The sequence below is a fragment of the Lutjanus erythropterus genome, chromosome 18 (assembly GCF_056507025.1).
Source record: "Lutjanus erythropterus isolate fLutEry1 chromosome 18, fLutEry1.hap2, whole genome shotgun sequence".
Taxonomy (NCBI): domain Eukaryota; kingdom Metazoa; phylum Chordata; class Actinopteri; order Lutjaniformes; family Lutjanidae; genus Lutjanus; species Lutjanus erythropterus.
In genome coordinates this window covers 29,537,198-29,564,572 of record NC_139334.1, presented here as the reverse complement: position 1 = coordinate 29,564,572, position 27,375 = coordinate 29,537,198, and the positions used below count along the sequence as shown (strand labels likewise).

The 27,375-nt window shown below is 41.8% G+C and overlaps 1 protein-coding gene across 1 annotated transcript in view; it reads left to right on the top strand.

Annotated features, from left to right (window-relative positions):
• Positions 1-27,375, top strand: part of syne2b (spectrin repeat containing, nuclear envelope 2b) — a 169,022-nt gene that overhangs the window by 49,093 nt on the left and 92,554 nt on the right. The window contains exons 33-60 of the mRNA XM_084742989.1: positions 1,043-1,210; positions 1,329-1,430; positions 1,540-1,740; positions 2,262-2,469; positions 2,707-2,819; positions 2,914-3,116; positions 3,247-3,354; positions 3,886-4,165; positions 4,468-4,797; positions 4,913-5,242; positions 5,357-5,656; positions 5,844-6,071; positions 6,971-7,087; positions 7,316-7,642; positions 7,768-8,112; positions 8,377-8,555; positions 9,094-9,310; positions 9,457-9,555; positions 9,757-9,921; positions 10,864-11,211; positions 11,364-11,500; positions 13,148-13,277; positions 13,727-13,900; positions 14,012-22,237; positions 22,301-24,043; positions 25,017-25,265; positions 25,832-25,987; positions 26,357-26,598. Of these exons, the coding sequence (XP_084599115.1) occupies positions 1,043-1,210; positions 1,329-1,430; positions 1,540-1,740; positions 2,262-2,469; positions 2,707-2,819; positions 2,914-3,116; positions 3,247-3,354; positions 3,886-4,165; positions 4,468-4,797; positions 4,913-5,242; positions 5,357-5,656; positions 5,844-6,071; positions 6,971-7,087; positions 7,316-7,642; positions 7,768-8,112; positions 8,377-8,555; positions 9,094-9,310; positions 9,457-9,555; positions 9,757-9,921; positions 10,864-11,211; positions 11,364-11,500; positions 13,148-13,277; positions 13,727-13,900; positions 14,012-22,237; positions 22,301-24,043; positions 25,017-25,265; positions 25,832-25,987; positions 26,357-26,598 (15,425 nt within the window). The remainder of the gene's footprint in view (positions 1-1,042; positions 1,211-1,328; positions 1,431-1,539; positions 1,741-2,261; positions 2,470-2,706; positions 2,820-2,913; positions 3,117-3,246; positions 3,355-3,885; positions 4,166-4,467; positions 4,798-4,912; positions 5,243-5,356; positions 5,657-5,843; positions 6,072-6,970; positions 7,088-7,315; positions 7,643-7,767; positions 8,113-8,376; positions 8,556-9,093; positions 9,311-9,456; positions 9,556-9,756; positions 9,922-10,863; positions 11,212-11,363; positions 11,501-13,147; positions 13,278-13,726; positions 13,901-14,011; positions 22,238-22,300; positions 24,044-25,016; positions 25,266-25,831; positions 25,988-26,356; positions 26,599-27,375) is intronic.

Below are 27,375 nucleotides of genomic sequence, written 5' to 3'. Positions count from 1 at the left end.
TTGATTCTGCTGCAAAAATTAAAAAAATATATATAAATTTGGTTACTATGTTAGAAAAAGCCAGAGGCTTTGTTCCATCCACTGAGATTACAGATCAGCTCTGTCTGTAATCAGTATTCAGTTTTAAAGTCAGAACTGCTTAAGTTACAAAATTGTAGTTTGGAAACTCTGACTTCAATACTTCTGTTTTCAGCTTAAGGAAACACTACTGGCAAAAAATCACTCCTTTCAGTCCAAATTTGGGTTTATTTTGCCTCCATAACTATTTTTCTGACTATTTTTATTTGGTCTATTTTGCATCCACAACATATTTTCTTTCATACTAGTGCCAAAATACGCAATGTTTTATTGTTTTATTACTCTTTTTCTATTTGCATGAGAAGATTTATCCTAAATTTACCAAAGGTTTGCATCAGAAAATGCCTCATTTCCATATTTGAAGATTCAGTTGTAGAAAACTTGTAATACAAAAATTAATTGTCTTAATGGTAATCAACAGGGCAAGTTGCATGTTGATATTATCATATTCATTTGTAGTGTCTTGAAAATAGAGTTTGATCTCAGACTTTGAGTCAAAAATCTCCATTTATGTAGCACTTAAATGCACCAAAATTTTCAGTTTTATTCCTCTCTATTTTCTGAAGGTTTTTACAGAGAGGTACATATGTGTCATTCAAAGCTCAATTCATATATTAACATTGCATCCCTAAAAACATGATGAAAATATATTTTTTATGGCTCTTAGATAAAAAGAGATATCCACAACTCAAGTAAGTCCTTTGAAATTAGTATGTCAACAAAATGAAACAAAATTTTGATATTGGCTTTATTCAGTGTTTAGATTTCTGTTCTGGAAATGTGTGCAAATTACCACATATTTAGTAAGATAATGAAGCATTTGCATATTTAAACATAAAATTACAGTGTGAAAAATAATTATCTTAATGTAAGTAAACAACTGGGCAGGTTTCATGGTGATATCTGTCAGTGAAAATATTTACTTTATTCACCTGTAATGTCTCCCGTTAACTTGCCCTTGCAGGTGACAGAGAAGACAGACGCCTACATGGATAACCTCCGGGTGGGGCTGGAGCTGTGGGAGAAGCAGCTGATGCTGGGGGGAGAGGTGGACAGCTGGGCAGGAGCCAAACTGGCCCTGTTTGCAGAGAGCCACCCCTTCCACAACGAGCAACAAGTACTGGACATGAGGGTAAGACTGCCATAGAGGCGAAATTCTTGTTTCTTTACTGGTAGTCTGAGCAACCTTCCAGAAAGGTCAACATGTGACATCCCAGATCTGTTAATGTCTCCGGTGTTTGTCTTTGTAGGATGAGATCAATGCCAATGAGGAGAACATTGAGCATTTCCATAAAAAGTCTGTAGAGATTCAGGAGATGCTGCAGAGTCAGGAGGCACCACTGGAGCTGCAGGTAAGATGAAACATTGGCTGATTTGATTCCTTCTGCTATTATTCTTACAGGTTTACATCCACGCGTTTCTTTTACAATGTCTGACTGTTTGTGGCAATGTTTCAATAAGGTGATGGAAACCCAGCTGAGGAAGAGGATGCAGCAGGTCAAGGAGCTGTTCACTGACTGCACCGACGTCTTTGAGGAGCTGGTAGCTGTGAAGACACACCTGGCTGAGAAGATAGAGGAGTGCCAGTCAGCTGTAGAGAACATCCAGTGTTCTCTCACCAAGGTCGATGCATCACAGCCAAAAGTCGAAGACCAGATACAGGTACACAGCTGTTACATTATGTTATAGACCTTTCTACTGGATTTTTTCAGCCTGTCATCCAGAAGTCACATATACCCTATATTGCTCTCCACACTTTTAGAATTTAATGTGACATGTACGGATTTCACAGTATGATTTGGTTAAAAATTTGTACTTAATATAAGTATGATAATGAGGTCATAATTTCACAAAATTATATGTTAAACGGGGGATTCCACATCAGTAGGGCTTTTGCACTCGTCATGTGTGCTCCTGCATCAGCATCTACCCAACATCATGAGCCGAACAGGTACAGTATTGCATTAATAATAATGTAATTAAAAAATAAGAGATGTGTCAGGAGAAGTCAACAAGCCACAGACTTACACTCCACTCTGTCATATCCTTAAGGGGAAAAACAAACAGTAAAAACAACAACAAAAAACTTAGTTGACATAATTTAGAAATAATAACACATCATCAATTTGACTCTGTAATTCTTTTACTAGAAGAACAACTATTTTATCTCTCGTCCTCGCCAGGATCTGTCTGATGACCTGGAGGCTCAGGAGGAGCAGGCTGAGGCCGTGTTGAAGGAGGTGGGCATGGTTTCCAGTGTGGCCAGTCCTCAGGTACTGGAGGCTCTGTCTGTAGACTGCAACAGGCTGAGGGAGGCCATCTCCCGCACCAAGGACATGATCCACCTGAAGAGAGAGGAGAGGGACAAAGGCCTGCTCAAGGTTATCAAAGGTTAGTGTTGAGTTTGTCTCTCCTGTTTCAGCAGACAGGATCTTGTTGAAAATGGCGGTGGATGTGCTATCAATTGTGAAGTAAATGTAAAGGAAGTCTCAGGAAAAAAAAATGTCATACTTAGTTTTTGCTTTTGTTACACCCCCCCATTGTCAATTTGAATGATTTATACCTATTTTACATTTACGATATTCTATTTATGAGTCACGTCGTTAATATTTTTTTCATTTTCTCCAGATGAAAAGCAGTCATTTGAGGGATGGTTCCAGGACCTGCAGGTGTCCGTCAATGAGTGCTTTGAGAACCCTGAAAGCAAAACAGACGTGGAAACATCTCTGCAAAGACTAACTGTGAGTGGATCAATAAGTTGACGGGCTGATAGATACTATATAGATTGTTGGATGATGATGGATGGATCCTCACAGTTTCTCTCATGTCTGTCAGAGTTTCTTAAAAGCCAAGGATGCAGAGAAACGTCTGGACCAGTTGAAAGATCAGCTGGAGAGAGGCGGCAAACAGGTTCCTCCCCAGCAGCTCTCTGAGTTCAACGACTGGCTGAAGGAGCAGCAGGAGGAGGTGGGCACATTCACAACCCACTGCCACAACAGGCAGAAACAACTGGAGTCACTCTTCAGTGATCTGAACAGGTAATTACTATCTTTGGTTCTGCTAATGTAATGTAATAATATGCTGTTAAAATGTGTGAAATGTGGTATTTTTGATCAGGAATCTCACAAACTGCAGTGAAATAAATGTTGTTGTTTTTTCGTTCTCTAGTTTGCAGAAGCAACATGACAGCTTCCGTGATTGGCTGCAGACCAAAGAAAAACAGTCTGTGGATTCAGACAAAGTCAAACTTCTGCTTAAAGATCTTCAGGATGAGAGGTGATCTTCAACTTTCCTAAAGTCCAGCAGTCAGGCCAGCGGTTGTGAGGATAGTTTACAGTTAAAACAACCGCAAAGTTTCAATAAGTAACTCAGCTGGAAATTAAAATATAATGTTTGCTGCATGCAGCCTATCAAATATTTCAGTGCAGATTAAATTCTTATAAGCCAAGATCAGACCACAACATCACTGTTGAGATGGGTGGTTTGTAGAATTTGAGACACATCTATTGATTACTTCTGCTGATGCTGGTGTTGGTAGGCTACATACAGTGTTTAAAATGAGGTAAACTGACAAAAACTAGTGCATGAAGTCAAAACTGTTAAACCACAGAATGATACAGATTCACTGCATTCCCACTTGTCCTGAATATCTTCTGTCTCACTTTGTACTGTCTCTTTATATTGCCTTGTGTTTCTTTTGTATCTTGTCTTAATGTTTTTATGTCTCCTGCAAATAATTTTGAATTGCCTTGTTGTTAAAAAGTGTTGTACCAATAAACATACCTTGCCTTGTCTTCCATGTGACAGCGGTAGAGCTCAGGCCCTCAGTGAGGTACTAGCATCAGTGCGCAAGCAAGGTGTCAGAGCTGAAACCCTCCTGAAGGACAGTGATAACTTGTTACAACGCTATCGAAACCTGGAATCCAGGCTGCAGAAGCAGGCAGACACCCAGAGCGCCCTGGAGGGAGAGTGTGATAAGTTAAATACTCAGGCTGAGAGCACCAGGACCTGGATCACTGACCTTCTGAAACCTCTCACCTCATCTGGAGCAGACACCCAGACAGAGGAGATAAAGAGCAAAGCTCAGGTCAGTCTCATCATCAGGCTCACTCATATGTTTGCATATTAGCTTATTATGTTAGCCTTTAGGTGCATCTAAACAAAAGCAATGACAGTAGTGAATGATATTGTTGTAATGCATCTGTGCTTTCGATGGGAAGCCTGTGGACATCCATCAATTTTGGGGACATTTTTCTACAAAATTATGTTGCAGGAGTGATTAAAATACTGTTTTCTAACTGTAGCCTACCTCTTTCATGTAAGCTAATTGATGGCATTCAAGAAACATTTTTAGATGGACATTTTATTATTTTTCTTTTTTGTCCCCAGGCCGTCCTCAGCTCCAAACCCGAGGGAGATTCTAAAGTGAGCAACCTGAGAAGACAAAGCGACAGTCTGTGTGAGAAGGAGGACCTGGAGGAGGACAAGAAACAAGAGCTTCAGCAGTCAGTCAAAGAGACAGAGGAGCAGTGGAAGGTGGCTCTGCAGACAGTTGAGCAGGCTATCAACAAGGCTGAAGCACAAGTCCTGTTAGACAAGGACTTTGACTCTTTTAAAACGCAGAATGAAGATGTTCAGGCTTGGATCAGAGACCAGGAGCAGAACCTGCAGTCACTTGGTGGTTGTATGCAAGTTGAAGAAAAGCCTCAGATTGCACAAGTGAGTTTAAAATGTTGTGGATCAGTTTCTTAATGTTTTGGTGAGTTCTTTTAAAGGCTTGTTTTGTGGGGATAGTTGCAAGTTAGTCTCCTAAAGCGGTATTTGTTCCCTTCAGGCTACTCTGAGCTCCAAACCTGATGGGGATTCAAAGCTCCAGGATCTGAAGCGACGATCCCAGAGTCTGTGTGACAACGAGGGCTTGGACGAGAGCAGGAGACGAGAGGTTCAGGACGCAGTCAGAGACACGGAAAAGCAGTGGACGAAAGTCCTGCGGGATGCTGAGGAGGCTCTCAATAAGGCAGAGACTGAGGCTGCCACTGAAAAGGACTTAAATGTTTTCAAAACCCAAAGTGAGAGCACCCAGTCCTGGATCAAAGAGCAGAAGCAGAAGCTGCTGTCACCTGGTGGTCATCCATCGTTTGAAGAAAGGTTACAGGCTGCACAGGTGAGATGTCAAGCGAGGTTGGACTTGAAATTCTCAGGTTGTAAAGTTTTCATTAGAACATATGGGAACACTTTCTATAATGCATAATAATCTAATCTGTTTCTTCACCTTCAGGCTGTTTTGAGCTCCAAACCTGTGGCAGAGTCCAAGGTGCTCGACCTGAAGAGACAAGCTGAAAGTGTGTGCGAGAAGCTGGAGGAGAGCAGGAAACCAGAGGTTCGGCAGCTGGTCACAGATGCAGAGCAGCAGTGGAAAACAGTTCAGCAGGCAGCCCGACAGGCAGAGCTCCGAAGTCTTTCAGACGACTTTGATGCTCAGAGTAAAGACACTCAATCCTGGATTAGAGACCGACAGCAGGATCTGCAGTCTGTGGGGGCTCACACACCACCTGAGGAGAGAATTAGTACAGCTCAGGTCTGTACACTTACTGTGCTGTTGTAGCAATGTGTTTTCTGAGCTTTGATGAGCTAGTTTAAACAGTAGAGTCAGTTTAAGACATCCCTGATTTGTATCCAGAGATTTCTTGGTTTTCTGGTACGTGTAACTGTTCTTGAATGAATCAGTTATTGAATTTTAGGAATATTGCGTGATTTGTCCCCAGAACATTATGAGCTCCAAACCTGAGGGTGACTGTAAGGTAAACAACCTGAGGAGGCGAGGCCAGAGTCTGTGTGACCACCTGGACGCAGATGAGGGAAGGAAAGTCCATGTTCAGAAGACAGTTAGAGACACGGAGGAGCAGTGGAGGACAGTTCTGCATGGTGCTCAGCAGGTGGACGCTGCTGCAGAGGCTGAGATCACCAAGAAGACTGAGAGGAGAAAGTCAGAGGTACGAGACCTCGATGTTTCATGTATCCTCTGAAAATCTGCATGTAAAGTAATGATTAAAAAATATCCATTGAATTAGTTAAAAAATGTTCAGGTAATCACCTGTGCAACAGAATACAAACACCTTGATCCACATTGCCATCGCAAGAACTTTCCTTAGGGACTGGGAATCTTTGACAGATCTCCACTGTGGGGACCAGGTTCTAAATTAAGTTTTGGGGACATAATTTCATACTTGGAAAAAGTCTCTGCTTTACATTTTTGACTGATCAAGGGCTTGCAGCATTTTATTTCAGCCAACATGGGGTTAAAAAAGAAAACACAGCAGATGGAGCGATGACAAAGTCCAGGCCTTATTGAGCATTTAGCCTGAGGAAAAAATCCAACAGGAATTGGAATCTCATTCGTGCTAACTGTTGTCATAGTGTTGCTCAAATAATGATGCCTGTTCATTGCTTTATATGACATCATCATTGCTGGATAGTTACACACAACAGCTGTTGCTTTTTTATAGTGGACTAATTTGCCTAATCTTTACATGTGTTTAGACTGTGGTGGAAAGACGGACAACAGCGGGCTGAAGGAACCTTTTAATTACATGAAACAGTAGTTCCTCATAGTAAAACGTTATTTTGGATGGAAACATGACTGTAGAAATCTTTGTACGCCTTTATGAGGTAGAACTAGGTAGAAGTGCACAAAACACAAAAAAACATGTTTTTTTGCTCTGAGTGGAAAACAGCGCAGGGTCACTACCTCAAAGGCACTGTGCTTTTGTTCTTCTGTAAAGCTAATCTGAGCATGGTGGCCTTCATGACTAAGGACCCTGTTGTTTATATTCTCAACCTATAAAACATTTTTTTTTATCTTGATCTCTTATCTTTGTGTATGACTTTTCAGCTGAAAGAATTTGAAACCCGTCAGCAGGTGACTGGCATCTGGCTTACAGACCTCCAAGAACGAGTGGACTCACTGAAGAGCCAAACCAAACCAGAGGACAGGCTGCGCTCAGCCCAGGTGAGCTGATGGGTCATGCTATAGGGAGAAGACATCCCATCTCTTAGCATAAAAATACACTGATAATAACATTCTCTGCACCTTGTTTAGCTCAAGGTCTTTTTTTGTGGTGTTTTTTGTCACATTTGGTTCAGTTTCAACAATTTGTGTCCCAACAAAACAATAATGCTATGAATTTCACAAATTTAGACTTTACTATGAGATTTGATGTCTGTATCTCATCCTCAGGCCATTATGAGCTCCAAGCCCGACGGAGACTCCAAGCTCCAGGAGCTCAGGAGACGAAGCCAGAGTTTGTGTGGTCAGGACCTCGAGGAACACAAAAAACAAGAGCTTCAACACAAAGTAAGAGCCGCTGAGGAGCAGTGGACGAGAGTCATACAGGATGCTAAACAAGCCCTGGATCAGGCTGAGAGGCAGTGTGCTCTGGAGGGCCAGCTGAAGGACTACAAAGCCCTGAGTGAAACCACCAGAAGCTGGCTGGAGGACAAGAAGCAGAGCCTCACCTCTCTGGATAGTCAGACAGATCCAGAAAAGACAATAACCACCGCACAGGTCAGTTTGTACAATACAAGCTTTGGTAACATTTGACATGTAGCTAACAAGCATGCAAATTTGGGTCTTTGTCTTAAATTTGTGAAGAATTATTCATGTAATGAAATTAAGAATTTTATCCTCAGACCATCCTGAGCTGTAAACCTGAAGGAGACTCCAAGCTGACAGAACTGAGGCGACAGAGTCAGAGTCTGTCCGATCAGGAGGACCTGGAGGAGAACGCCAAACAAGAGGCGCAGCAGGTGGTCAGAGATTCAGAGGAGCAGTGGAAGACAGTCCTGCAGAATGCTGAGGACACTCTGAAGAAAGCTGAGGTCCAGTATTCGCTCTCCAGGGAGCTGGAGGCCTTTGGTACCCAAGCAGAGAGCACCAAAACCTGGATTAAAGAGCTGCAGCAACAGGCCGAGTCCAAAGGGAGCGGCACTCAGGGCAGCCGGGCTCAGATAGAGGACAGGCTGAACACAGCACAGGTAAAACAGCAAATATAAGGGCTTTTTTGAAAAATATATCTGATGTGTTTAATTGTGTGTGGCTAAAATTCATTGTATTTTTCAACTACAAAGGAAGTTCATATAATAAAATAGCTTGTAGGCTTAGAGCAAAATAATATAATAAATTTAGTTATCATTAGAAAAAAAGATGACAATTTTTCAAATGGTGGATATTCTTTTTTGTTATATCTGATCAGGGGACACATGACATCTAAACAAAACTGCATACGATTGTGTCTTTAGGCCATCTTGACCTCCAAGTCCAACGGTGAGGCTCAAGTGACGGGGCTGAAGAAACGAGCACAGAGTCTCTGTGAGCAGAAAGACCTGGAGAAAGACAAGAAACAGGAGGTCCAAAAGACAATCAAAGACACTGAGCAGCAGTGGAAGACAGTCCTTAAGTCTGCTGAGGACACACAGAGGTACAGGAAGCTGTTTTTAGCTATTTGAGGATTTTCCCTTTAACATAAATGTCACAGTTTGAGCTCAGCTACAGATCAGCTGCCTGGAGCTTGTTGTCCAGGTTCAGACCTTTGTGGCCAAAAGCTTCAAGCTGTATTCCTTCTGATTTACAGGGTCTGGGTTTGATAGCGTTTTATCAGCTCTGTTTATTTAATTTAAATCGTTTGAAAACTCTTATCAAATTATTTTTATAGTAAATAATATTTAGAGTGTTTACAAATTAAACCACAAAGTTGTTCATATAAATAAGTAATAAATAAATAATAAATTTGTTTTTTAGCTAAAGTACTGCCTGAATGTTTTGTTCATTCCTCACTAATAAAAAAGGAGATGGGACATTAAAAAATCTATTTTTTAAACTCAGAGCTGAACAAATCAGGGAATTTTACCAACAACCTGATTTTCTGGCCCCAATAATTTGGCATTTTTACAGTCTGTTATCATTTAAATTTGTTGGTTGAAGTAATTGCGAATCATCTCTTTTCTTCTACCCATCAGACAGTTGAAGGGTGTTGTGGAGCACTTGGCATCCTGTCAGAAAAAGCAAGGAGAGGCTGAGGCCCGTCTTTCTGACCTTCAGAAGCAGAAGTCCGACCTGCCGCGTGTCTTCCCCTGGCCGGGCCTGGGAGAGCGAAGGCAAGCGGTGGAACAGGCCCGGATCCTGCTGGACCAGACCACAGCTTTGGCACCCGTCCTCTCAGACGTCCGCACACAGGTAAAAATCTCACAGGAAAGTGAGTTCGACTGTGTTTTTCCAGTATGAATAAAGTTGTGTCAAACCTTAAAAAGAATTTGATTACAAATAAATGAGATAAATGTTGGATCAGATGGAGCATAATGTTTAAACCTGTTCTCCTCAAGTCTGCAGAGATGTTTAAGATCACAAAGGACCCCAGCTGGTCAGATCCCTCATGGGCAGCCAAAGAGGAGTCCATTCCTGCTCTGCTGAAAGAGCTGACTGTGAGTGTTAATAATTAAAAATTTCAGACTCTCTAAAGTTGTCATAAAACTACTCATTGCCCCAATGTAAATATATACTGGCACTGAGACAATGTGTTGATGTGAAAATTATAAATTGCATTATTTTATTTGGCCTAACAAATAAGATACTAACAAGAGTTAGTTAGAGTTAACAATTACTGTTTTTTGTGTTTTTTTTAGGATGCAGTGTCTGATCTGGAGCAGGGCATCCTGACGGAGAGGCAGTGCACACAGCTGTTGGAGCAGCACGAAGCAGCTCAGGACTGGTTGAGGGAGCAGATTAAAGGCCTGGGAGCTCCTCCAGCAGACAGACAGGGTCTGCACAGCACCGTCAACACTTTGAAGGTCAGACAAGAAAACACAAACGGACACAGTTGTTAGTTGGGTTTCTGACAGAAGCCACTGGTACCTATTTTGATATGTCATGTTTCACCAAAATGAAAAAATCCCTTTAGTAATAATAAGTCCAAATGTTTCTTTCTGTGTTTCTCTTAAAGGTGAACTCAGTTTTTAATCAGTGTGGACCCTTTTCCCCATGTTTTTGTTTAAGTGACTAATAGGGACAGCGTTTTTTTAAAAATTGGTCCAGTGTTGACATTGTGTGTTGTCATGAGTGTTGCAGCCATCAGCTGTGAAACCGGCTGCAGTTTGATCCTTATGCCAGACTTTTAAAGTACGGCCATAAAACAGCAATTTATCATCCTAAAACACACCTCATTTAGACTCAGTGGAAACAACATAAAACTAACCAAAACCATATTAGTTCAACCTTCCACTGTTGCAACAATTACAAACTCTGTTGGTGGTGGTTTGTCTGAAATAAACCCTTAATTCACTGCGTTAGATTAAAAAAATTCTGGCTTTACACGCAGTTTCTCTCTGCTGCTTCTCTGATGTCCGACCACCCTCTCGCTCCTCTCCTGATATTTTTACAGCACTAGTGATCTCGCTCAATGCTGGACCAATTTCAGAAGTTGTAGCCCCCATCAGACACTAAGACACAAATACATGGAAAGGAAGCTCTAAAGAAAATTCAGAAAAATTAAAACTGTCTAATTAAGTTATTGTTTGTGACTGTAGCCCATCTACAAAGCTGAGTGTTGAGTGATGTATGGACATTTCTGGAGCTAAGTAATGGCCCCGAATCTTTGACTTTTTGAATATTGGATATATTGATGTCTTCACAACTTCTAACCTAATGGCCAAAAGCTCTTTCTAAATGTGTTAAAAACTGGTCTTTCTGTATTCTAACAATCTGCTTCTCCTCATTCTCCCTCCTGATGCCAGGCTTTGCTCCAGACAGTGGACAGGGAGCAGAGAGAGATGAAGGACCTGGACTCTGCCAGGGACAGTTTGCTGAAACTCTGTACCCCTGGAGGTCAGGATGCTCTGCGCCTGGAGGTCGGCCAACTCCACAACCTCTGTGCCACTTCGGAGCAGGAGATGAGGGAGCGCCTGACAGCCTGCGAGACGCAACTAGGGGAGCTGGACGGTCAGGTGGCCAGAAGGGCCAAGGGGCTGAAGGAGAGAGCTGCAGCCCTGCAGTGGGAGCTCCGGTCTCTGGACCAGGCGCTCAGTTACAGTGAACCACAGAACAACATCGCTCAGCTCCAGCAGCACTGGAACAGCCTTCAGGTTATTGCTACTTTATACTCATGTAACAACCTCTTTTATGATCTAATTAGACTGAGCTCCTGCCATGTTCCACCTGCAAACGTGGGTATTGTTAACATGGTGTTGTTGCGGACATGTGAATATTACTGATATTGATGTCCTCCTCCTGTTAGAACTGTGAGAAGTCACTCAAAGATTTGAGTGTCAAGGTTCACGACCTTCACCAGGAAGTAAAGGCTACACCTGCCACTGACGAGGTGCCAACAGAAATTACGACTGTGGTGGAGTCCCTGAGCCAGCAACATGACAGGTAACATTTCTTTCAACTGATGTAATTTTCTCTCTGTTGGAGGAGAACTGTCCAAGATAAACAACAAAAATACTAATACTATATGGATAATTATGGCTCTGTGCCTGATTGCATAAAACCCCTTAGGCGAAGGCCCTTAGCCTGGTTAATGCAACCTGGCACTGTTTGTTACCCAGATGTAAAAATATACAACATCACTACCTTTACCACTTCATGTTTGATTGATATATTTTTGTTTCACTTAAGGTATAAACAGGGAAACCAAACCAAACTCACATGATATGCAGTAGGGATGGGCATTTTCGACAAACTTTTTGATCGATAATCATGAGAATTAACGATCAATTATCGATTTAATAATTAAGAAATGTCTGATAGAAAAAATGATTAAAAATACCACAGGCAGTCTGATTTTTCTCAATTTAATCCAACAATCCTCTTGCACAATTTAGGCTACAGTTTAAATGTGCAACTGTTAAACAAAACACCGCGAGGCGTCGGGCTGAAACTCCTCACAAAATAAAAGCCAGTGACAGTACTATTTTCTCAAACAAAATACAATTCCGCCTCTTTTAGACAGAATAAAAAATCAAAATAATTAATAATAATTTAAGGAGAACTTTAATCCACGTCTTGCGCGATTTACAATTTAAATGTGCAACTGTTAAACAATAGAAATATACCTATGCGGAGGCGTCGGGACTCGGGATCTTAACAAAATAAGAGCCAGTAGGCTATTCTCTAAAACAAAATAAATAGGCTACATTTCGCCTCTTTTAAACACAAAAATAAAACATCATATTATTAACTAATAGTCATTTAATCAAAGAACAAAGTAGACTCGCAGCTGACCTTTTTTTTTTTTTTTTTGCCAGAAGGCACGACTGAGAGAGGGAGGTCCCACATAACAATAACACATTATAGGCCTATAGGTTTACATGAAGGCTACGGTGGTAACTGTACCTTCAGATACGGCGGCAGGGCAGAAGTCAGCTCGCAGGCGGTTTTCTCTGCTATATCGCCCCCCGCTGGTGGGATATTTTACTACCGCCACATAATGAAATTCATTACATTGCTTTCTCGACGCACACTACATGAACTCTGTTTAACACTGTCGAAAAATCGAAAAAACATTATGTGATCGACAAAATTCTTAATGATCAATTATCGATCATCGATTAATCGTGCCCATCCCTAATATGCAGTAACATCTGTCCACTTCACCAGTGGGGCTTTTTAAACTGCAGACAGCCTACTTGAACTGATACCTGACAGATTTTCAGTTGGAATCCGTCTATTTCAATCTATCTCTCAATTTTTTTTACATACCAGCAACAGTGGTTCATTCTACTCTTGACAGTGACATGGAAACACAAAGTTCTCCTGATTTATAACTGAAACATCCAAAGATTGCATGTTACCTAATGTATGTTTCTTGAACAAAGCAATATGACTCACATCTTCACAGAAACGTTTCTTCGTTGTTATTCGTTGTCCCAGAAAAATAGTTTCTAAAATGGTCTTGTGTTTGCAGCTCTTACTTTTTCACATTGTTTTATGATGAACAAAAGTGCCTGCTTACATTTTTATCTCATCTATACCATGCAAAATGCTTTGTTACAATAAATGATTCAACTATCTCTACAGTCTAAAGGCCAGGCTGAGTGACCGCCAGAGTACTTGCTCTACAAACACGACCCGCTGTCTGATGGACTGTCTTCACGCCCTGCAGGAATGGAACCAAAGCAAACCATCAGAGTCCAAGTCTTCTGTGCAGGTTTCTGTCTTTTACTGATTTTAATGTTTGCTAGGCAATGTAAGTACTTTTTGTCAGTAAACATTTGTGAAGTTAAATACATCTGAGGGCCTCTAGCTTCTACAACTAGTCTTCTACTGTTGTTATTGATTCACTTATGGGCTTCTACCTGGTAGATGTTGAACTTAGGACAAGTGTCATTCATTCTTTCCTACATGGAATTTCTAATGTCACCCTTAAGTATAATCTGATAAAATCATGCTGCAGATTTATTGTAAAAATATACAGTAATTGAAAGAGAAAAAATGTATAAGTAATTGTTCATTATTTCAACTGAATGGAGCACTTGTCAGTGGCTTATTTATGCTCATCTGGCAATATTTGACTGATTTGGTCATGGTATCTCTCACGCAAACACACTGACTTTTCCTCACCACAAACGCTTAAACATTTTTTCCTTCTGGTATTAGGGGACATTAGAAGAAGGTGAAAAGTTGCAGGTCACCCTCCGGGAGGCGCTTTCTCACCAGAAGTTCCTGGCAGACTGTTTGATGCCAGACCTGTTTGACAAACTGGAGAGAGAGGGTTCAGAGACACTCAGAAAAGCAGACGCACAAAAAGCTTCTCTCAACCAGAGCTTAAAGGTATTTAAATCATAATGCATATCATATCTTGTATTAAATATTGCGTTTTATATGTAAGAAGCAGTAATGTAGAACTTTAGTAATATATGCTATTTTATCCTTTCATTCAAGGAACTTGATGAAAAGAGTAAACAAAAGCAACGTGATGTCCTTCATGGTAACCTAGAGGAGACAAAGACATCTGTAGTGGCACCACCACGAAAACACAAGCGTTCACCTGAGAAAAAATCTCAAGCTAAACTACAGAAAAACATTCCCTCAACAGAAAAACCAGCTTCTGTTGATGATGAAATGGTACTTACAGCTGAGCTGCAAACCGAGACTAAAACATTTTCACCTGCTGTGACAACAGTTATGAAAGACACAAAAATTACTGTTGTGGAGCAAACCATAATTGAACCAGCCAACAAGAAATCTCAGAGTACAACATATGTTTCAGAACAGCTAACAACCACTTACAGCACCTCCCAGGAGGCACCGTCTAAAAGTATGAAGCTAGATATGAAAGCTGAGCTTGGTGGAACTGAGCAAATGAAATCTGCTGTTGAGGAACCTGTACTTACTCAAAAGCTCATTAAGCAGTCTGGACCTGATGTTAGTGAGAATACTACACCTGTACCATCCAGGAGAAAGTCCAAGACTTCATCCACTGACACAGAAACTGCTGCTGTGGAAGAATCAATGAATGTAGCCACCATTATTCCAGATGAATCAAAGCCATTCACTACTGGCCCTGCAATAACTGATGTTGCAAGTGAACAGGAGGAACCTGCTCAGATCAAGACTGATACTGAGAATCTCCTAACTTCAGCACCTATCACAGTAACAGATGCCAAGCAACTTACGTCTGTACCAAAAGGGCAAGAGTCAGAGAGTTCCACGATTTCAGAGCCAGGCGCTAACCAAAGTAAAGAACAAACAAAAGGTTTTGTAAAGGAGCATGAGAAGTCATCAACCTCAGAGTTTGTTCCAGAGCCAACTGAAACTGCTCTTCTGGAAAGAGGTGAAGTTTTACCACCCAAGCGAAAATCAAAGAGTCCAAAACTTCCCCCAAAACAGACCAGCGAGCAGGCAGCAGAGATTAAGGATGAACCTAAAAGTCAAAGGTCTGCTTTGAGCTCAAAAGAGCAAACTGAAAGTGTCATGATGGAGGACACAAAGCTCATACCAATCAGAAGGAAGTCAAAGAGTGCTGAAGAAGTGGAACCTGAAAGTAATAAGAGAGGACCAGACAGCCTGAAGTCTTCTCCAACTCCACAGGTGGTTACAGAACCAACTTTCGGTGTGAAAGAAAATAAGCTTTCCCCAACCAAAAGAAAGTCAAAGGGCCCAAAGTTCTCCTCAAAACATGATACCAAAGAGGTGACCGAGACTAAGGAAGAGCCTGGAAGTCAGAAGGCTTCATTGAGCTCCAGAGCACAAACTGAACCTGTCGTTGTTGAGGAAACAAAGAATGTAGCAACCATTATTCTAGATGTTTCAGACCCGCTCACCACAGTGCCCTTGACAACTGATCCTGAAGTTATACCAACCAGGATGAAGTCAAAAAGTTTGGAGGTTTCCACAGTTCCAGAATCAGTGTCTCCCATTGGTAGACTTACTGGTGTGGAACCTAAGGAAACAAAACAAAAACCTGAAAATGAACCTGCAGTCCCAGAGTCAGTTCAAGGTCAAGCTGAATCTGCTGTGGAGCAAAGTAAGTTTCTACCTCCTAAGAGAAAGTCAAAGAGTACAGAACTTGCTGATACTGAAGCACCTCAAACAAGTGAAGAGTCTCAGGATCAAAACAAAAGTGCTGTTTTTGAAGGAGAAAAGATTGTACCAACCAGAAGAAAGTCAAAGAATGGCGACTTTTCTGCAACTCCTGAGACAGTAACCCAAGTTAAATCACCTGATGTGAAGCATGAACAAAATAAGAAAGAACTTGACAGTCAGAAGTCCCGAACTCCAGGACCAACTCAACCTGCTGTTGTAGAAAAGGAAAAAGGTAAGCATTCTCCAACCAAAAGAAAGCCAAAGAGTCCAACGCTTTCCCCAGAACAAGCTTCCTCAGAGTTGGCAGAGACCAAGCAAAAGCCAGGCAGTCAGAAGCCTCCACTGAGCTCCAGTGAAACTGCTGCTGTTGAAGAAACAAAGAATATAGCAACCATTATTCTAGATGTATCAGAACCATTGACTACGGTCCCTGCAACAGCTGAACCTGAAGTTATACCAAAGTCAAAGAGTCTTGAGGTTTCTACGGTTCCAGAGTCAGTATCTCCCCTTGGTAGACTTACTGGTGTGGAGGCTGAGGAAACAAAACAAGAACCTGAAAATCAACCTGCAACCTCAGAGTTTGTTCAAGGGCAAGCTGAAACTGCTGTTGTTGAAGAAAGTAAGGTTCTACCACCCAAGAGAAAGCCAAAGAGTACAGCACTTCCTCTTAAACTTGCTGACACTGAGACTCTGCAGACAATGGAAAGTCAGAAATATTCTTTGAGTTCCAATGACCAAAATAAAAGTGTTGTTATTGAAGAAACAAATCTTGTACCAACCAGAAGAAAGTCGAAGAGCGGTGACTTTCCCACAACTTCTGAGACAGTAACCCAAGTTAAATCACCTGATGTGGAGCATGAACAAAGTAAGAAAGAACTTCACAGTCAAAAATCCTCAACTCCAGATGTAATCATAGGACGAACTCAAACTGCTGTTGTAGAAAAGGATAAAGGCAAGCTTTCTCCAACCAAAAGAAAATTAAAGGGCCCAAAGCTCTCCCCAGAACATGCTTCCGGGGAGATTGCAGTGACTAAGCAAGGGCCTGGAAATGAGATGCCTTCACTGAGCTTCAGCATGCAAACTGAAATGGTTGTTGAAGAGACAAAGAAAATAGCAACCATTATTCTAGATGTGTCAGAGCCAAAGGAGGCCAAACAAAAACCTGAAAAAGATTCCACAACCCCAGAGTCTGTTCAAGGGCAAGCTGAATCTGCTGTGGAACAGAGTAAGTTGCTACCATCCAAGAGAAAATCAAAGAGCACAGACCTTCCTGTTACAGATGCTGATATTGAGATGTCTCAAACAAGGGAAAAGCCTGAAGATCAAAAATCTTCTTTGTGTTCCAGTGATGAAAATAAAAGTGTTGTTCTTGAGGAAACAAAGCATGTACCAACCAGAAGAAAGTCCAAGAGTGGTGACTTTTCCACAACTTCTGAGACAGTTACCCATGTTAGTTCACCTGATGTGGAGCATCAACAAAATAAGAAAAAACTCGACAGTCAGAAGTCCCCAACTCAAGCTACTGTTGTAGAAAAGGAAAAAGGTAAGCTTTCTCCAACAAAAAGAAAACCAAAGGGCCCAAAGCCTTCCCCAGAACAAGCTTCCACTGTGGTGGCAGAGACTAAGCAAAAGCCTGGCAGTCAGAAGCCTTCACTGAGCTCCAGTGAAACTGCCGTTGTTGAAGAGACAAAGAATATAGCAACCATTATTCTAGATGTATCAGAACCATTGACTACAGTCCCTGTAACAACTGAACCTAAAGTTACACCAACAAGGAGGACGTCAGAGAGTCTTGAGGTTTCTACAGTTCCAGAGTCAGTATCTCCCCTTGATAGAATTACTGGTGTGGAGGCTGAGGAAACAAAACAAGAACCCGAAAATCAACCTACAAGTGTGGAGTTTGTACAAGGGCAAACTGAAACTGCTGACCTCAAAGAAAGAAAGTTTATACCACCCAAGAGAAAGTCAAAGATTACAGCACTTCCTCTTAAACCTGCTGACACAGAAGCACCCCTGACAGGAGAACAGCTTGAAGGTCAAAAATCTTTGAGTTCCAGTGACCAAAGTGTTGTTATTGAAGAAACAAAGCTGGTACCAACTAGAAGGAAGTCCAAGAGTGATGACTTTTCCACTTCTGAGACAGTAACAAGTGTTAAATCACCTAATGTGGACCCTGAACAAAATAAGAAAGAACTTGATGGTCAGCAACCCATAACTCCAGATGCGATCACAGGACCAAACCAAACTACTGCTGTAGAAAAGGAAAAGGGTAAGCTTTCTCCAACTAAAAGAAAGTCAAAAGGTCTTAAACTCTCCCCAGAAGTTTCTACCAAAGACGTGAAAGAGACCATAAAAGAGCCTGACAGCCTGAAGCCATCTTTAGCACCAGAGATGATCAAAACAACTGACATTACTGTTAGAGAAAAAGGTACACTTTCCCCAACCAAAAGTCAGTCCAAGGATTTGAAACGTTCTCCAGCACCAGAGCAGACACAGACCAAGGATGAGCCTGACAGTCAGAGGCCATCTTCAACTCAGGTAACATTACCAACTGAAACCATTGAATATACTGTTGAGGCTAAGGATGAGGCTGACAGTCATAAGGCATCTTCAACTCTGGTCACAGTGTCAACTAAAATCACTGAATATACTGTTGTTGAAAAAGGTACACTTGCACCAACAAAAAGACAGCCGAAGGGTTTGAAACTTTCCCCAGAACCTGTTACCACAGAGGAGACAAAGACCAAGGATGAGCCTGACAGTCAGAGGCCATCTTTAACTCTGGTCACAGTACCAACTGAAACAATTGAATATACTATTGAGGCTAAGGATGCACTTGACAGTGAGAAGCCATCTTCAACTGTGGTCACAGTGTCAACTAAAACCACTGAATATACTGTTGTTGAAAAAGGTACACTCGCACCAACAAAAAGACAGCCGAAGGGTTTGAAACATTCCCCAGAACTTGCTACCATAGAGCAGACACAGACCAAGGACGAGCCTGACAGTCAGAGGCCATCTTCAACTGTGGTCACAGTACCAACTGAAACCATTGAATATACTATTGAGGCCAAGGATGAGCCTGACAGTCAGAAGGCATCTTCAACTCTGGTCACAGTGCCAACTAAAATCACTGAATATACTGTTGTGGAAAAAGGTACACTTGCACCAACAAAAAGACAGCCGAAGGGTTTGAAACTTTCCCCAGAACTTGCTACCACAGAGGAGAGACAGACAAAGGACAAGCCTGACAGTCAGAGGCCATCTTTAACTCTGGTCACAGTACCAACTGAAACAATTGAATATACTATTGAGGCTAAGGATGCACTTGACAGTGAGAAGCCATCTTCAACTGTGGTCACAGTGTCAACTAAAACCACTGAATATACTGTTGTTGAAAAAGGTACACTCGCACCAACAAAAAGACAGCCGAAGGGTTTGAAACATTCCCCAGAACTTGCTACCACAGAGCAGACACAGACCAAGGACGAGCCTGACAGTCAGAGGCCCTCTTCAACTCTGGTCACAGTACCAACTGAAACCATTGAATATACTATTGAGGCCAAGGATGAGCCTGACAGTCAGAAGGCATCTTCAGCTGTGGTCACAGTGCCAACTAAAATCACTGAATATACTGTTGTGGAAAAAGGTACACTTGCACCAACAAAAAGACAGCCGAAGGGTTTGAAACTTTCCCCAGAACTTGCTACCACAGAGGAGAGACAGACAAAGGACAAGCCTGACAGTCAGAGGCCATCTTTAACTCTGGTCACAGTACCACCTGAAACAATTGAATATACTATTGAGGCTAAGGATGCACTTGACAGTGAGAAGCCGTCTTCAACTGTGGTCACAGTGTCAACTAAAACCACTGAATATACTGTTGTTGAAAAAGGTACACTCGCACCAACAAAAAGACAGCCGAAGGGTTTGAAACATTCCCCAGAACTTGCTACCACAGAGCAGACACAGACCAAGGACGAGCCTGACAGTCAGAGGCCATCTTCAACTGTGGTCACAGTACCAACTGAAACCATTGAATATACTATTGAGGCCAAGGATGAGCCTGACAGTCAGAAGGCATCTTCAACTGTGGTCACAGTGCCAACTAAAATCACTGAATATACTGTTGTGGAAAAAGGTACACTTGCACCAACAAAAAGACAGCCGAAGGGTTTGAAACTTTCCCCAGAACCTGTTACCACAGAGGAGACAAAGACCAAGGATGAGCCTGACAGTCAGAGGCCACCTTCAACTCTGGTCACAGTACCAACTGAAACCATTGAATATACTATTGAGGCCAAGGATGAGCCTGACAGTCAGAAGGCATCTTCAACTGTGGTCACAGTGCCAACTAAAATCACTGAATATACTGTTGTTGAAAAAGGTACACTTGCACCAACAAAAAGACAGCCGAAGGGTGTGAAACTTTCCCCAGAACCTGTTACCACAGAGCAGACAAAGACCAAGAAGAAATCTGACCGTCAGTCACAGGAGCTTATGGACAAATCTAATGAGGCACCAGAACAGACTACCACCCAGTCTACTGAAAGAGTCATAAGTAAAACACCTCAAACACAACCACCTTTCTCCACTGAGCCTACCGACACACCATGTCTGGCAGACTACATTGACGCATTATGGAAAAATACACCTGAAGTCCAGAAGAGATATCTAGTCCTCGATCTGCCTGAGATAGGTGTCACACAGACATATGAGATAAAGCCAGATCAACGAGAGGCAGAGACTGTGGTCGAAAGTTCCTCCACTCAACCCATCTCTGCTGTGGGCGCAGCGGTGCAGCCTCATAGGGCAGAGATAGAAATTTCAAAAATAAGTTCATCTGACCAAGACATAACGAAACCAAGTGAAACTCTGAGTCAGCTGAAGCTCTTGGAAACCAAACAGGAAAGACCCAAAGAGGACAGGGAACTTGTGAAAGAAGAGCATTCTAAAGTATTAACCCATGACATTATTGATGCACCTAAGAGTCTGGAAGAGAGGTCTGTTAGAGTGAGGGAGACAACCGAGGGGACTGAAAGTACACAGTGTAAGACAGAACCACAAAGCAAGGATACGATTAGCACTGGTATTCACCCAGAGAAGTCTGCAGTTAAGATGACCAGCGTAGAAGTGCAAGAAGGTATTAGTAAATGTCAAGACAGTGTTGCTAAAGGTGACTCTACAAAACCAACAGTGCACCCAAGTAAAGCAGAGACAACATTTGCACAGATAAGCCTATCTGAACAAGAAACAGTAAAACCAGGCCAAAAAACAGAGCTCTTGAGAACCATACAGGAAAGACCCAAAGATGTTAAGGATTATAATGTCCAGGTTAAGCATGGTGAAGTGGTGTCAGGTGATGTGCATTATGCACTCAAGTGCCTGGATGAAGAGTCTGTTAAAAAAATAGAATTGGGTCCTGATGTGTGCATTTTGCAACTAGATATAGAGACCAGGCCAGAGGAGGAAAACACATCTGTCGCAAGAGCAAAAAGGATAGATATTGTTCAAACAACTATCCAGAGTGAAAGAGTGCCAGAAAAAGAAGGTATGTCTTCTGCTGATATTAAGCCAGAGAAGGCTGCAGTTCAGATGACTACGATCGAAGTGCAAAAAAGCAGTACTGAAGGGAAAGACAGAAAAGGCACTGTTGCTCAAAGGGACTCTGCCCAACCCACTTCTGACGTGTTGCCACAAGATAAGGCAAGGACAGAAGTTCTAGGAATAGGCATATCTGAGCAAAATCTCGTGAGGCCAAGCCAAGCTGACACTCTAATAGGGCTCTCACAATCCACACAGGAAAGACCCAAAGCAGTTAAGGAGCATGGTGTCCAAGAGGAGGATCCTACGCCACTGACACGTGGTGTGGACAGTGTACCCAAAAGCTTGGTTGAAAAATCTGTTACAATGGAGAAAATTCACTTGGGGCCTGAAGTGCGCATCCTACAACTAGATATACCAACTAGGGCAGAGGAGGATGAAAATACATCTGTCACAAGAGCAAAAGAGCCGAGAATAGATGTTGTTCAAACTACTTCTGCTTCTGAATCATTGCAACCACATGTGACAGAGACAGAATTCATAGAAATAAGTATATATGAGCAAGACATTGCAAAACCGAGCCAAACTGAAACTAAAACAGAGCTTTTGAAATTCTCAGAGGATAGACCTACAAATGTCAAGGAACATGGTGTTCAAGAACAGCATCCAAAAGTGTTGACACACGGTATGCAAGATGTACCAAAGTGCCTAGAGGAAAAGTCTGTTAGGATGAAAATCCCAAAAGGGGCTGAAATGCACAAGCCTGACAGTGAGAAGCCATCTTCAACTCTGGTCACAGTACCAACTGAAACCATTGAATATACTATTGAGGCCAAGGATGAGCCTGACAGTCAGAAGGCATCTTCAACTGTGGTCACAGTGCCAACTAAAATCACTGAATATACTGTCGTTGAAAAAGGTACACTCGCAACAACAAAAAGACAGCCGAAGGGTTTGAAACTTTCCCCAGAACTTGCTACCACAGAGCAGACACAGACCAAGGACGAGCCTGACAGTCAGAGGCCATCTTCAACTGTGGTCACCGTACCAACTGAAACCATTGAATATACTATTGAGGCCAAGGATGAGGCTGACAGTCAGAAGGCATCTTCAACTGTGGTCACAGTGCCAACTAAAATCACTGAATATACTGTCATTGAAAAAGGTACACTTGCACCAACAAAAAGACAGCCGAAGGGTTTGAAAATTTCCCCAGAACTTGCTACCATAGAGCAGACACAGACCAAGGACGAGCCTGACAGTCAGAGGCCATCTTCAACTGTGGTCACCGTACCAACTGAAACCATTGAATATACTATTGAGGCCAAGGATGAGCCTGACAGTCAGAAGGCATCTTCAACTGTGGTCACAGTGCCAACTAAAATCACTGAATATACTGTCGTTGAAAAAGGTACACTCGCACCAACAAAAAGACAGCCGAAGGGTTTGAAACTTTCCCCAGAACTTGCTACCACAGAGCAGACACAGACCAAGGACGAGCCTGACAGTCAGAGGCCATCTTCAACTGTGGTCACCGTACCAACTGAAACCATTGAATATACTATTGAGGCCAAGGATGAGCCTGACAGTCAGAAGGCATCTTCAACTCTGGTCACAGTGCCAACTAAAATCACTGAATATACTGTTGTGGAAAAAGGTACACTCGCACCAACAAAAAGGCAGCCGAAGGGTTTGAAACTTTCCCCAGAATCTGCTACCACAGAGCAGACACAGACCAAGGACGAGCCTGACAGTCAGAGGCCCTCTTCAACTCTGGTCACAGTACCAACTGAAACCATTGAATATACTATTGAGGCCAAGGATGAGCCTGACAGTCAGAAGGCATCTTCAACTCTGGTCACAGTGTCAACTAAAATCACTGAATATACTGTTGTTGAAAAAGGTACACTCGCACCAACAAAAAGGCACCCAAAGGGTTTGAAACTTTCCCCAGAACTTGCTACCACAGAGCAGACAAAGACCAAGGATGAGCCTGACAGTCAGAGGCCATCTTCAACTGTGGTCACAGTACCAACTGAAACCATTGAATATACTATTGAGGCCAAGGATGAGCCTGACAGTCAGAAGGCATCTTCAACTGTGGTCACAGTACCAACTGAAACCATTGAATATACTATTGAGGCCAAGGATGAGCCTGACAGTCAGAAGGCATCTTCAACTGTGGTCACAGTACCAACTGAAACCATTGAATATACTATTGAGGCTAAGGATGAGCCTGACAGTGAGAAGCCATCTTCAACCCTGGTCACAGTGCCAACTAAAATCACTGAATATACTATTGTTGAAAAAGGTACACTTGCACCAACAAAAAGACCGCCAAAGGGTTGGAAACATTCCCCAGAACCTGCTACCACCGAGCAGACAAAGACCAAGAAAAAATCTGGCCAAGTGTCCAAACGTGATGTGCCTGATGTACCCAAGAGCGTGGATGAAAAGTCTGATAAAAAGGGAGAAATCCACCCGAGTGTACATGAATACAAAGCTGTCGCAACAGAAAAGGAGCCAATGATGGAATCAAGTATCCAGTTTAAAGAAAGCAAAGATTTGACCACCACCAACGTTCAGCCTGACAAGTCTGCAGTTAAGGTGACCAGAGCAGAAGTGCGGGAAAGCTTTACTGAATCCCCGTCTGAACCCAGTGTGGTCCCTAGAGCCCAAACAGAGACACGTACAACAGATGCAAAGGAAAACAAGAAAGATGACCAGAAGGAGGAGAAGACAACGGAAAAGATGATCAAGGTAGAAACAGAAAATGTCCCACTGAAGGTGGCCATGACCTCCACCACTGGCAAAGTGAAGTTTCAGACTACAGATACGTCACAGGTAAGACTTCACATCTACAGATAGTTACACATCATATAGTCCAAAATCTCTTTGGACTTCTCACATCAAGATTACTATGTTTAGTTTGTTTTTGGGACTGACTGATTTTTTTGGCAGTTGTTACTTCTAAACGAATTACCATCCCAAGTAGACACTTGATTATTTAAAGTAAAAGTCAAGTAGTGCATAATAAAATAGAATTAAGTCAACTCTATGTCACATGCTCATAATATCTGAGGTATTAAATACTCCATGCATCTCACCTTGTTCACTGTCAATACCTACCCAAGTCAGATGTTTCATCCTATACATACAACACTCTATATCATGTTTTTTCTTTGTTAAAAAAATAAGAAAAACACTGTATCAAAGAAATGGACAACAGGTTCTTCTCCGCTTTGCTTTTTTTTTCCCTGTAACAAACATTAAACAGTGGAGAATATACATATCATATTATATTGCATACTTAAAGACAGGTTGAGTAGACAGAGAGAGAGTGTGAAAGAGAAAACGATATCCACTGAAAAGGGGGATAAATATAGTTTTCGTGCTCCAGGGAAGTCGTATATGTACACATAATTTTTGCATATTTGTTGGCACTTGTGGCCTAAAATTCTTTGACTGGTTAACTGGTCTCTGTATAAACATTCTTAAGATATTTCATTTAGACCTTTACAAAGGGCATACAGGACTACATTTTATTAGTAGTGCTTGTAAAGCAAATCATATAAACCCAAGACATTTACACCTATGCCACTAAAGGTTTCATTGCCTCAGGGTGGGAATATGAACCTGCTCATACATGTTGTCACTGTGTTGCACGTCACACATTTCCAGAGGAAGCTTATCATTCAAATGGGATAGTGTTGATTCACAAAGAGAAACAACTTTTCTCAACTCAACTGAAACTATACACATATGTCAGGATTTTTACTGCATTAACACTGGTATTCGGTCTTCACAATGGGAGCAGGTGTACAAGACTGACAAGATATCTCCGACATCATTGCAGACCGTTCGGAAACCCTCACCTTATATTATCTGGGGTGAGGTAACCCTGTTGGAAGGATTCCCCTCACAGGAAAACAAAGCTCAAGCAGAAGCAAGAGTTGTGAGGACTGAGAGACTTGTTCTGGAGGAACCGGAAGGATCTGCCATGGGGAGCATCTTCACAGAAATACAGCAACTCGCTGGGACAGGACCCAACAGTCAACTCATCGAGGTATCATGATTACTTTGTACCACAGTCATTTTTTTTAGAATTACCACTAGGAGTCGCCAAAGTCAGCAGTGGTCAAATCCTACACAAGGGCTTTAAAGCTGCTACAAGGAACTTTCATATTTATTTGGCTTTGTCAGCCCCTGTGGACAAAAGCAGTAGTCTTTCCAGCGTAAAAAATAAATGTATCTAGATAAAAATCTCCTCCTTCTTCTTTTTAACTGGCTAACATGCTAATCACTGTAACTCTGCCCAGAAAAATGTAAAGATGGACTCGTTTAATCTGATTTCACCGAGTCCAAACAGGCAGCAGGCATTAACAATAATTCTATAGAAATCTTCTCATGGATGGTCTTGTTTGCTTGTGTAGGTCAAATATTGTCATTAGTAATAAACACTCCTTTGAAGTAGCTTTAAGTGCTAGTAATGTTACACAATGTAAAATTTTAGGGTACTTCCTTCCTACTTTTAGAGTGACAAATCACATAGAAAAACAAACTCAGTTGCTGGTATAGGCCCTAAATAGACATTTTGAGTATTCAGGCTTTAATGTATTTCTGTATCTTTAGGGTAAACCGCTGGAAGATGCCCCAGAGGCTATGATTACCTCGACCAGTGATCTGGACAATCGCCTAAGCAGACTGGTGTCTAAAGTCCTGAGCTCCAAGAACCAGCCAGCTGAGCTCAACCCAACAGCCATGGCCCAGCAGCTGGAGGAGGCTCAGGTGCGAGTCACAATTACAGGGTGCATGACTGACGAGAGAAATAAAAAGATAATTTATTGTTTTATTTTATTGAACCTGAGGGAGTTACACAGCAGGTTGGCAAAACATAGGTTATAATGCCAAGGTGCCTGCAGCAATGGGCATCGGTAACGCATATCTGAACCAGCCTGTTCCAAAGGTGGCTATTGAAAATAAGCAGACATCAACAGTTAAATAACTGTACCACAGGACCTTAAGATTTGCTGAGATAAATCACTCATTGCATGTTACTTGTGTTTAGTAATAATCAGTTAATCATGATAAACATAACATTGCATAATAATTTTAGGCCTTAAATAATTGTCTTTATGTTTATTTTGCTGAGCACAGGAGTGCCGAGAGGCTGCCCAGGCACAGGTGTCAGTGCTCTCTCAGCTGAGAGAAGCCGATCCTGAGAAGAGGGACGCTCTGGAGCTTGTGGAGGACCAGTGGTCTACTGCTGTCCAGGATGCAGCTGCTGTCATCCAGAGCAAAGAGGCCCAGCTGCAGGAGGTGACTGATTACTGCAGACAGACCGAAGCAGCCAAGAACAAACTGGAGAGACTGACAGCAGAACTGGACGCTGTTAGAACGTGAGTTCATCTGTGGTTTCCTTTGAATTTCTTAATTGAAGGTTGTAGTTGTTATACTGCTGTGCTACACAGCATGCATATGTTGCAATATGTTGCATTACTAATATTAGTATATTGTACAGAGTCGGGAATGGGCTCACCAGTGGTTCAAGTGATACAATATAATCAAGATAATTAAGTCAAAATATGGTATTATTGCATTTTAGCAATATACTAAGTATTGATATATTGCAATTTATTTCCCTTTTATTAACTACAAATTATGTCCCCAAAGGAAAACTTTGTCAACATCTGTTTTATCCAACAGGATAACATTTTTCTGACAGAAAATGACAGAATGACCAACACAATCATGAAAACCTTCCAGTCTCATTGAACGTGGCTTCTTCTGTCCTCAACAGGAAAAAAACTTCATCACTGTCTAGTGGACTGAAAAAGAAATTGATTTCTTTATCCTAGTTCCACAAAGTGTAATTCATATTTTCATTATTAATAATTTTATTTAATGAAGTATTAGTATGTAGCATTTGTGTATCAATACAATATTGCCACACAAAGTATTGTGATACTGTGCTGTATCATTTTTTTTTCCTCTACTCCGAGTACAAACTGGGTCATCTAACTATAAATCTTTATTGTTATCATTTGAACATTTGAACATTAGAACCAGAAATACTCTATAATCTCAAGATTAGAATTTACACATTGTCTAAAATTGTTGTTAAATTAGTGTTGTGTTTGAGATGATTTTTATTCATTCCATATTGTAGGATCCAC